General features: G+C 43.4%; 1 protein-coding gene across 1 annotated transcript; it reads left to right on the top strand.

Moving 5' to 3' along the window:
* Nucleotides 1-3429: 3429 nt before the first annotated feature.
* Nucleotides 3430-5014, top strand: LOC136489937 (uncharacterized). The gene is made up of 5 exons (XM_066486448.1): nt 3430-3665; nt 3776-3992; nt 4314-4471; nt 4564-4602; nt 4699-5014. The coding sequence occupies exons 1-5, from the start codon at nt 3606-3608 to the stop codon at nt 4774-4776; spliced, it is 552 nt and encodes a 183-aa protein (XP_066342545.1). The 5' UTR covers nt 3430-3605; the 3' UTR covers nt 4777-5014.
* The last annotated feature ends 5514 nt before the right edge of the window (nt 5015-10528 follow it).

Below are 10528 nucleotides of genomic sequence, written 5' to 3'. Positions count from 1 at the left end.
TTACATCAGGAATCTTATACCATTTATAAATTATCATAACCACTTTTATATATTCTATCTGTCTTGCACATTTGCATCATGAACCATTTCCTATTCTTTATTTTTTCCACCCTCCCACCTGTCCTTCAGCGTCGCTCCTTATCATATCGCAAGGGAGGGGAGGGAAGGGCGACCAAAAAAAAAGGGTCGCACCAAAAAATTATCTTACTTTTGTTCCTTTTAGTTGTAGGAGATGAAGCGGCTAACCACGGCCTCATTTGTGACTTTCATCATTTCTTCCTTCCCCACATAGCAAATAAGGCAATTGCTCATAAATTGATCGTTGATGTGGTTGCATAAATTTGTTTCATGATCTTCATGCCTAAGAAAATCCTCTGAACTGTAACAATAGCAACTGACAATACTAATACAAGCTTCATGGGTCGATAAACCATTGGACAATGATCATGTTCTAGTCTCTACCATTCTCTGAGAAAAAACATTATGCTCTCTCACTATATTCAAGGCAACTTCCAAACTCAGCAAACCATTCTGGAACAAACCTTCTTGACCCTCGTCCAATCTGTGTCACATGGAAACTCAACGTGCTGAGGTTGGCATCTGGCAAGGCCATTTTTCCATGTCCTTCCTTCTCTTCATCTCTCTAAGATTAAGATGGTAGTCATCTATATGTTTCCACAACCCTGGATTATATTTAATCTCCTCTTCCCAGCTGATATCACATCACCAAAGACGAATTGCGGGCATGGTTGGCACTATCAGGCTCTGCTGCTTTTCTTTTGAAAAAAACTTTCAAACAATTTACCTGCCATTAGTAGACAATAGCAGTGCTAAGTAAATATCTAAAACAAGACAAATCTTTGCACACGGCATGCTGTTGTAATAATAAATTATCTGAGAAAGAAATAGATGCAAAAATCTACAATATATAACTATACTGTAATACTTAGTCGTTACCGAGTAGTACTTACGTACCTTGGCTTGAAGTTGAAGGCTTGAGTCCTTGATGAGTGATGTTGTGGACGCAGGATGCAGCTCTGAGGTGTCTCTGCTCTCCGCACTTGAGCTCAGACTCGAGGGAAACCTGAACTGAGCGAAGTGCGCTTAGCTGGGCTGTGTGGGTGCAGAAGATTGGCCCAAGAGGCCAAGAGGGGTGCTTATAGGGCGAAGTCTGATAGTAATAACTTGTTTTCGATTTTTATGGTGGTGCAGCCTAACATGTCGTCGTGTCGAGTTTGAACCTATAGTCCTATTCTATGCACAAGCAATTGGATACAGGCATATATGTCAGTTTTTCAGCCGTTTTTTCGTTTTTATTTTCCTTCCGAGTCCGTTTTTATGCTTTTTTTTTTTTTGTTTTTCTTTTCCGTCCGAGTTCTTTGGTTTCGTCCGTTTGTCAGCCTTTTGTTTTTTTTTCGTTTGTTTCCCGTGCGCTTCTTGGTTTCGTCCGTTTTCTTTCATGTTTTTCTTGTTCTGTTCTTGTTTCCCATTTTTCTTCCGTGTCTCTATTTTTCTCTTCTATTTTTTCCAAATTAGAGAATGAAGAATAATACAAAGATAAAATATAATATTCTTATAATAGAGAATGGGATCTACTCCATTCCAAGAAGAGTGTTGTTATGTGGTTCGTGCTGATTTTATTAAGGTTGACTAGATTTATAGAAAATATTGACAATATTTGTATCTCTAAATAAGTCTATTATGAAAATATATTTAACGATTCGAATGATACTAATTATACACTATAAATATTAATACTTTCTTTTATATATTTGGTTAAAGTTAAAAAATTTGACTTCTCGAAAATAAGAATGACACTCTTATAAGATGGTGGTTCTTTTTTTTAGAACAATATTAGTTAGTGGTTCAACCCGTCTACCTAAGAATTAAACAAATTAAACCGTTGTGCAATCGGTCTTTTTGCCTATATGTGTGTCTTGCTATCTCCACCAAAGATTTGCAACGTGGAGTCACCTCGTATATCATGAGTGGAAAGAGACAAAATTAGAGGAGAAAAAAACCCAGACTCACATGCCACAATTCAAGTTCTGTTTGTCTAATTTCCTTTTACGACTACACAAGGAAAGTGATTCGGATAGTGTGGATATATAGAGGAGAAAAGATAGGAGGAAAGGGTCTGGCGCCTATATCTGGCTACCGGTGCGACCTTTAGGGCATGTTTGGTTCTATCGCTAGCGTTGCCTCCACCTTGCCCAGCAAGGACTAGGACGAGACGAAGAGTTTGCAGCCTGTTCGTTTCGGCTGAATTGGCTTATAAGCCATGGCTGAAAGTACTGCTGGTTGGTTTGGTGTGAGAGAAAAATACTGCTCAAACCGTGGATTATAAGCCAGATACGAGCAAATAAGCCGAAACGAACAGACTGTTGGTTGTTGGGCCAGCTGTTTTTTAATTCCGTGCAAGCAAGCTATTTCCTTGCTTTTGCTAGAGAGGAGTTTTTAGCTCGCCTCGGCTGCCAAGGCCAGGTTCACTCGAGCAAGCTAGGCTAGGCAAATCTAGCCAAGAACCAGACGTGCACTTAGTCATGCCAGAGTCTACGACGCATCTTAGTCACGTCAGACTGTATGACGCGACTCAAGCCTGATGCTAGTGCTAGTGCTCCTCTAATCACATCAATGCATAGAGCCACGTCATGTGCTTCGGCGTGGTCAAGGTCCCATTTGGTTACCAGGGTTTTTCAGAATCCAGATTAAAAAAAATCTCAGAAACCCAGAATCCTATCCAAACGAGCTAGATTTTGTTGGATTTTAGGCCCTGTTTGGCTACCATGGCTCACGAGATTCTAAGAATCCAGATAAAAAAAAATCTCAGAATCCTAGAATCATATCCAAAGAGCCTTGGATTCTACAGGATTATAAAACACATGCACAAAATTCAAGAAATATCATAGATTATTTTTATGCAGAATCCAAATTTTTAGAGTTCCATTCAAACCATAGTTATTTAAACCGGATCAGGGCCATCTGAAAATTGCAGTGGGATACATTTTTCCCTTAAAAGAAGGTATAATGCACTTGAGAATTTGTAGGCATGTCTGCATATGAACAATCTTGTATCATTTTGCTGTTGCTGTTGTTATTTACTACCATGAGCTATGTGAGGTTGGTCCTAGTCAACAACCTTCTTTGCAAACTAGTGAACCTAGTACTCCCTTTGTCCCCAAAAGAATGCAATTCTAGCTTTGTCCTAAGTCGAACCATTTTAAGTCGGACCATTTCATATAGAAAAGTAGTGATATTTGTCACACCAAGTAAGTACTATTGGATTAATCATGAAACATATTTTCATGGTATACCTATTTGGTTTCATAAATATTGATACTCTTCTCTATAAAGTTGGTCAAACTTAAGAGTTTGACTTAGGACAAAGCTAGAAGCCTAGAATAGCTTATTTTTTGGATGGGGAGGGAGTACATGGTATTGCTTTGTGTTCTCCACTTTTGGGAAAGTGCAATCTACTGATGAGATAGAATGTTCTCATCTAAATTAGGTGTGCGGAGGAAGATAAGGCTATAATACGACGTCTTTACTGGCCTGATGGCACAATCAAGAGGCGTACAAGAGGACCTGTAACTGAGAAATCCGAAATGTGTCAAATGGTTCAAGCTTTAGTGGACAAGTATAATGAGGATCATAATCTTTTGGAGGTTTGCTCTCCCTTCTGCCCTCATTGTGTGTCTTGTTACCATTGTTGCGCTGTGTCTTATTGCCTTGTTAATGTAACAATTGCTGATCTGACCCATGCTTCTTATTTCAGGGTCTTGCACACGAACTCAAAGACGTTTTACACTACAACTCAATTTGTGAGAACCAGAAATGGTACTATCATCTCAATTTCACTACAAAGATTAAAGGGGCTGGTCCAAATGAATGTAACCTGGACAATCTTTTCTTTGTGGAAGTGAGTATGCCACAAGCAAAGTTTACAGAACTGCTGGCTAACTGTTTCTGCAGAGTTAATCTGAATGACAATGGTATTATATACTCTTTATCGTAAATTAAGTACTGTTCAAATTCAGTTATTTGGTCGCACTAACTTCAACTTGTCTGCCTGTAATTGTAATGTATCTCTGGCTGTTAGCATATGATCGTTAGTGTGTTGACCTGTTTGTTTGCCCCTGTTCCATGTGTGCCACCTTCGTTGTCCTGGAGCTTTTTATTATTTATAATGTCAAACTGGTTAATGCAGAACAATGATTGTGTAATGACTTTTTATTACGTTTAACATTATTGTGTGTTTGTGCTTGGTTGGTTCCTTTGCAGTTAACTTCTTCTTCTTTTTTTTGTTAATAAAGGTCAATGCTATGGTTGCACCAGAGATGGAGTTGTTGGTATGAAACACCCTTGCAGTTCTGATGGATACACTGCTGGTCACTTGAATGTGGGTTTGCCATCTGGATACTTTGGAAAGTGGAAGAGGGACTATGAGGATGAGGAGGATGATGATAAATATGTATGATGACTTATTTCCTGGGAAGCCTTTCAGTCTTTCAACATTTTTGTTGCTTCAGTTTCAATTACACGTGTTCTCCCCCACCTTTACAGGTGAAAGCTAGGGAAGCTGAGCTAAGGCAGATGTTCAAGGTAATGTCATATCTTGTGCCGTATGGTACATTTGTACTAAAATATTTTTGTTTCTGGATTGATTCTAGTTCCTGCTTGTGTATTTGTTGTCCTTAGGGCCTTGATAAGCCAGGTGTCCTGAAGAAACTAATCACGCCCCCTCCGTGGGCAACTAAAAGAAAAGTGCTGGGGTGAAACATCACAGTCCATTGCACTTCCTTGTGTCTGAATGTATGTTTCGCAAGCAATAGCCCTTCTAGTAATTATGTTATGTACCCAGGAACTCAGCTTGTTAGTTCATGTTGTTAAGACACTGAAGAAGAAAGCATATTTGAGTGGCACTGAGAAACCATTTGAGTCGAGGTTTAGCTATTTGTAGCATGCTACTCTTAATAAATAAGTATCTTCGGAATGCTCTCAGGAGACCTTTTAATATTGTATGTTATCTTCCGTTGCATTGACCAACTGTTTTAGGATTAGGAGATGAAATAGCCTATTGTTTGGAGTACATTCAAGGTCAAGAGGATCGAACTGCCTTGAGCGGCTTGTTCTGCGGAGCTGTTGTTGCATCCAAAGTTTCACGCAAGTGGGATCATGCAGGAATTAGCAACTGTCGACCAGACCAGCACCGTGGTGCACCATTGTAACTCTAGTGGTCTAGTGGTGCACCTCTGTGGCTCTGTAGCTGTTTGGTTGGCTGGGCCATGGTGTCCTGTCAGGGTGGCCAGAGCCAGGTTTTTATTTGTGCAAAGAGGCATGCTTGTTTCGTAGCCAGTTGGCCCTAGTTGTGCAGAGTTCAAGTTTTGTTTGGCTGCAGCAAACGTCCCAACCATCAACTACCATAACTATCAATATGAGATCATGTTTGTTTGCCCGGTGGCTCATGCATTGACATTAGAGGCCAAACGCAGCTACTGGAGGGATGCAGGTTTGTTTCACCTTGCTTTAGCTGTAGGGGGTACAGGGAGGCAGTGAAGACTGAAGAGGCGAAAGCTGGTGACGGCCTGAGGGGGAAGTAGATCTAGCGTCGAAGAGCACCAAGTGCTCCAGCCACCAGCAGCTCGGAGAAGGGGAAGAAGCTGCACGCTCGAAGAAGGCCTTACACACCGGCAAGGCGGAGCAGCAGAGAGGCCCCAACCACGGAGACGGAGGCGACGACCTGCGATGGCGGCAGCCGAGCTCAGGAGAAACGAAAATGGATTTCATAAGACTAGAGACGGTTCTTCGCGCCGTCTGTAGTTCAGGCTAGTCCTAACAGATGATATCGTACTCCAAAATCCAAGACTGTCACGTAGGATACATGGTACTTCCTCTATCCCAAATTGTAAAACGTTTGACGTTTTTAACACCAAGTTTGACCACTCGTCTTATTCAAAAAAATTATGCAAACATAGTCAAATTTAAGTCATTCTCGAAGAACTTTTATTAATAAACCAAGCCACGACAAAAGAAGTGATATTTTGCATAAATTTTTGAATAAGGTGAGTGGTCAAACTTGATGTCAAAAAAGTCAAACGTCTTACAACTTGGTCTCGAGTCAACGCGATAAATTTTATGCAGCAACACGTGGTGTATCATCTAGTTCAATGAAAGACAGACTGAATTCTGTCCATATAACTAGATGCGAGTAGAGATGAGGCTTGTGTTGTGTTGTGCTAGCACGGCACGACCCTCTTGTGCTTCAAAGCGAGCACAACACGGTCTTTCTCGTGCTTCATGCCGCTTTGGATGTGGCCTCTAGGCATGTGAGGTACTTTGGGTCGTGCTGTATGACACGATAAGTCTTCGCTTCGGTCCAAGCACAGACCATAGCACGCCAGCTCGTCTTTGTGTCATGCCCACTCAAACATGACCTTCAAAATATCTTTGTTAGTTTTGGTTGTCCGCTCGTGACATAAAAACTATATTTGCTATGTATCATATTCACAAAAAATGATTTTCATAGTCCATTCAAAAATTAGATTAGAAGTAGTATAAAAAATTGTATCTTAGTGTTCTATAGATGTATTTATATGCCACTTTTGCCGGCCAAACTCAAGCCAAAATTCGGACCGGATCATGCACCGAAATCTTAGGCATGGCATGGTCCTTGTGTCTCAGATGGCATGGCCCAAGTTCAATGATCGCTTGCGGCCCCGCGCGTGCGGAGCGCAGTCTGGTGGTGCGGAGGCGCTACCTGCATAAAGATTTATGCCTGCAGTGCCGCTCCAATTGCAGGTCCCATCCCCCTGCATGATCTCGCCGCCTGCTGCGTGCTGCACAACTTCTGCGGGCGCGCTCCGGCGAGGGGCTTGATCACCCCACACTGAATGCAGTACGAACTCGGCGACGAAGGGGCCAACGTCATTCGCGATTCAGCACGACAGCACTGTTCTGTCCCTGCCGTGAGTCCACAGAGGCAATCGCTGTGCTGTTTTGCAACTCGAGCGTGCCCATCCTTCCGGCCGTACTACTGACTACTAGTGCTCGGCCGTGCCGTTGCCTTCGACCTTCACCCAGGATCTGATCGAGTCGTGGTGCTGTCATATTGCTCTTTAGTCGCTCCGATCGCAAGAAGCAGTGACCGCCTCAATGGATCAAAGTTTAGGGCAGCGAGAGGGGATGGAGAAAACGGGAGGTGATCCGACTCAGGGCAGCGAGATGTGCGACTGGAGCACAGTGGAGGGGGCTGCCGATGTGGGGAAGAAGGGCGAGGCCCGGGGCTTCGATTGGCCCGGCTTCTTCCGGGTAAGCACGCCCTCCTAGTCTGGGAATGGTCCGCAGTTCGAGAATAAGGAATCGGGGAATTGATCCAGATAAAAGGACTATATTTATGGAAGATTCATGCTATTTATTCGTTTTTCATCGGTAAGTAAAAACACTTATTGAAGAGTTGGACGTTAGAGTTTTGCCACCTTAAAAAGGAAAGGGTTATAAAATTAACCACCATTTAGAATTTTAGATGTGCACGTTTGGATCTTAGACTAATGCTCACACTCAGCCGTCCGACCGTCCGGACCCGGAATAAAAATCAAATCTCCCCACACTGCCCTCGTCTCCCCACTCCACGCCACCATCCCCCGCAACGCCTCCATCTCGCGCCATGGCCCACTCTGGCGTGCCGCCACCGCCATCAACCGTGGCGCACCCCATCCCCCGCGGCACCTCCGTCCCTTTCGCACCTAGGAGAGGCGGCTGTCGCTAGCTGGGCACAGGCCAGGGGTAGGCGCAGCTAGCCGCTGCCAGGCTAGACCACCATCATCGGCCGTCGGCTGGCCGGAATCGGCCGTTCCCCCGCTCTGCGTTGCATCTTACAGAAGAAGGGTAAAAAACATATGTTACAAGCCTTATGTTTCAAGTGTTTCAGATGTTTCTAGGTATGTTGCAGTGTTTCACATAGATGTTGCAAAAGTAGATCAAGATGTTGCATATGTTGCAATGGTTGTACACGTATGTTGCAAGCTTTCGTTACTAATGTTTTATCTGTTTTCCAGACGTATGTTACAAATGTATTTATTTGAATGTTGCATATATTTGACACGTTTGTTGCAAGTGTTTTACCTAGATGTTGTGTATGTTTTACAATGGCTTTTCAGGTGTTTTTGCATGTGTTTGAGACACATGTTTCAAATATTTCATCTTCTTCAGATGTATGTTGCAAATATTGCATGGGGATGTTTCAAAAATAGATCGGGTGATGCACATGTTTCACTGACGCCGGTAGCTGGCGGACAACGGCCTGCCATAGGGCCTCGCCTTCTCCTCTCCTTCCCCTCCCATTCCCCTCTTCCCTCCATCTCGCCTCAGCATTGGCGTTGGAGTGCGAGTCGTCGACTTTGCTGCGTTCGGATGCAGGTGATTGCGTGGGATGGGATGCAGGGTGCAGGGGCGTGGGATAGGATGCGATGCGGGTGCAAGGGGACATGGGATGCGATGCGGACGTAGGTGCGGGAGCAGCGTCCGGACGAGTCCTGCAGCTGGACATCCGGGCGCTAGCCCCAAAATAGGTAGTAATCTCGCACCAACAACAACATTCTCTTACTCGCCGGATAGATGAATTGGTAGATGGCTCTTAGTGGCAAGAATCCATTGGTGAAGGAAAAGCTAGGTAACTCTCGATGACCATAGTGTGGCCCTTTCAGTAGGCAATAGTAGCATGTTCCAACTCAATAGCTAACAAAGCTTGCCACTAACCTAGCCATGAGCCAAGCAAGCATGACATGGCTCGAATGGGCCAGTTTAGCCAGCTGTGTTGTATCTCAGCTCAGCAAATTAAATTAAATAAAGCCCTTTCAGTAGCCAGCTGTGCTGTACCTTTTGATGCTTAAGAACAGGCACCTAATCACAGCAATAGTACAGGGCGGGTGCTCCCTCCAGTAGAAGAAATAAAAACGCTGTTTTTATCTCTTGGATCTTCTTCAGGCAAAGATACATGTGCTATAGAAGAATTAATCTCTAAGGGACAGCAACCTAGAACTCTGGTCTGATATGTTACTTATTCTACCTGCTATAGCCATATGAAATTAACTCAAAAACTGTCTACATCAGTCAGGTTACAACCGCACAATCAACAGAACTGCATAATTGTGTACTAACTTGGTCTCACCTCTTTTCCATCCCATCCAATGCATTCCTTAATCAACAGAATCACTTTGTTCTAAATCTGGCACTTTTTCAGTCAAACCAGTGCGCCGCAAGGCACTCCTCAATTCTCTGAAGAAGCAAATCAACAAGCGTGACATTCTCTCGCGTAGCAAGCTGCCGGTGGGAGTGTCTGATCTCCGCAAGATTGTATGGGCAGCAGGGATGAGCTGTCGTTCTCCAGACTCCATTGGTGTGGTGACTGATGTGGCTGAATGATGGGAGGCCGTTGTTGTTTCACTCCGGCAGGATGAGGGTGGTGTTTGTTCTGTCTGAAAATGTGTCTGTATCCAGGTTTTTGTTTCGTTATGTACCACCTGTAGTGTGTCACTCTTCCCTGGACCTTTGGCTGGGTAAGTGCTGAGTGTTGGTCGTTGGTGGTTCTAGTCGTTGTCAGTCAGTTCGTGGTCCTTGTTGTGTTCAAGTTTTCAGTTAGTAGTTGTTCGGGCCTTGCTTGGTGTATGGTGTTGCAGCCCCCGGGTGTCCTTTATTTCTAAATGTTTCAAGTTTTCAGTTAGTAGTTGTTCGGGCCTTGCTTGGTGTATGGTGTTGCAGCCCCCGGGTGTCCTTTATTTCTAAATGTTTAGCAACTCATGAACTTTTTCTGTGTTATCTTGGAATGTTCTAGGCTTAGGCGACCCAGATAAGTGCTCTTTTTTTAAAAAAGCCAACGACAAGAGCATGTCTGGCGTATATTGATCGAGAAAGAGCTAAATACAATAAAAAATCAACACTTACGAAGGCGACAACAAACCACCACCAAAATAAAACAACACCGACGAAACCATCAAAACAACGACCGCCAAACACCACCAAGAATCGCCACAAGAAACAAGCTTTGTAGCAGGAAAAGGAGGGAGACGGTTTCCACAGCGAGTCCTCCAAGGAGGGGAACGACACCTACAGCTTCAAACACCTTTCGGAGAACCAAGATTTTTCAACCCACACTCCTTTAGGGCTGACACTACTGGAAACTTGAAATTCCCTGACGGTTTCGTGTTTTTTTGACGGTTATTGCATAAACCGTCAGGGTAAATAGAATTACCTTGACGGTTTCTGAAAAACACACAGGGAATTTGATATTATCTTGACGGTTTCTGAAAAAACACACAGAGAAATTAAATAACCGTCATGGAAATTCCTAATTAACCTATGAGTGCACATAACCGTCAAGGTAATTAGATAACCATCAAGGAAATTTCTAATTCCTTCACGGTTTCGTATTTTTTGTACGGTTATAGCATAAACCGTCAAGGTAAATGGAATTATCTTGACGGTTTCTGGAAAAACACAGGAAAATACTAGAAACTCAAGAACATGAATAAAA

Source organism: Miscanthus floridulus, chromosome 10 (genome assembly GCF_019320115.1).
Source record: "Miscanthus floridulus cultivar M001 chromosome 10, ASM1932011v1, whole genome shotgun sequence".
NCBI lineage: Eukaryota > Viridiplantae > Streptophyta > Magnoliopsida > Poales > Poaceae > Miscanthus > Miscanthus floridulus.
Note: the sequence above shows the minus strand (reverse complement) of the source record. Positions and strands in the feature narration are given on the sequence as shown.

Excerpts from the sequence above, each read along its gene's own strand:
- LOC136489937 (XM_066486448.1), top strand. The coding sequence starts at position 3,606 with ATGTGTCAAATGGTTCAAGCTTTAGTGGACAAGTATAATGAGGATCAT. Across the intron at positions 3,993-4,313 it reads AGTTAATCTGAATGACAATG|GTCAATGCTATGGTTGCACC; the intron begins GTATTATATACT and ends TTGTTAATAAAG. Across the intron at positions 4,472-4,563 it reads AGGAGGATGATGATAAATAT|GTGAAAGCTAGGGAAGCTGA; the intron begins GTATGATGACTT and ends CCACCTTTACAG.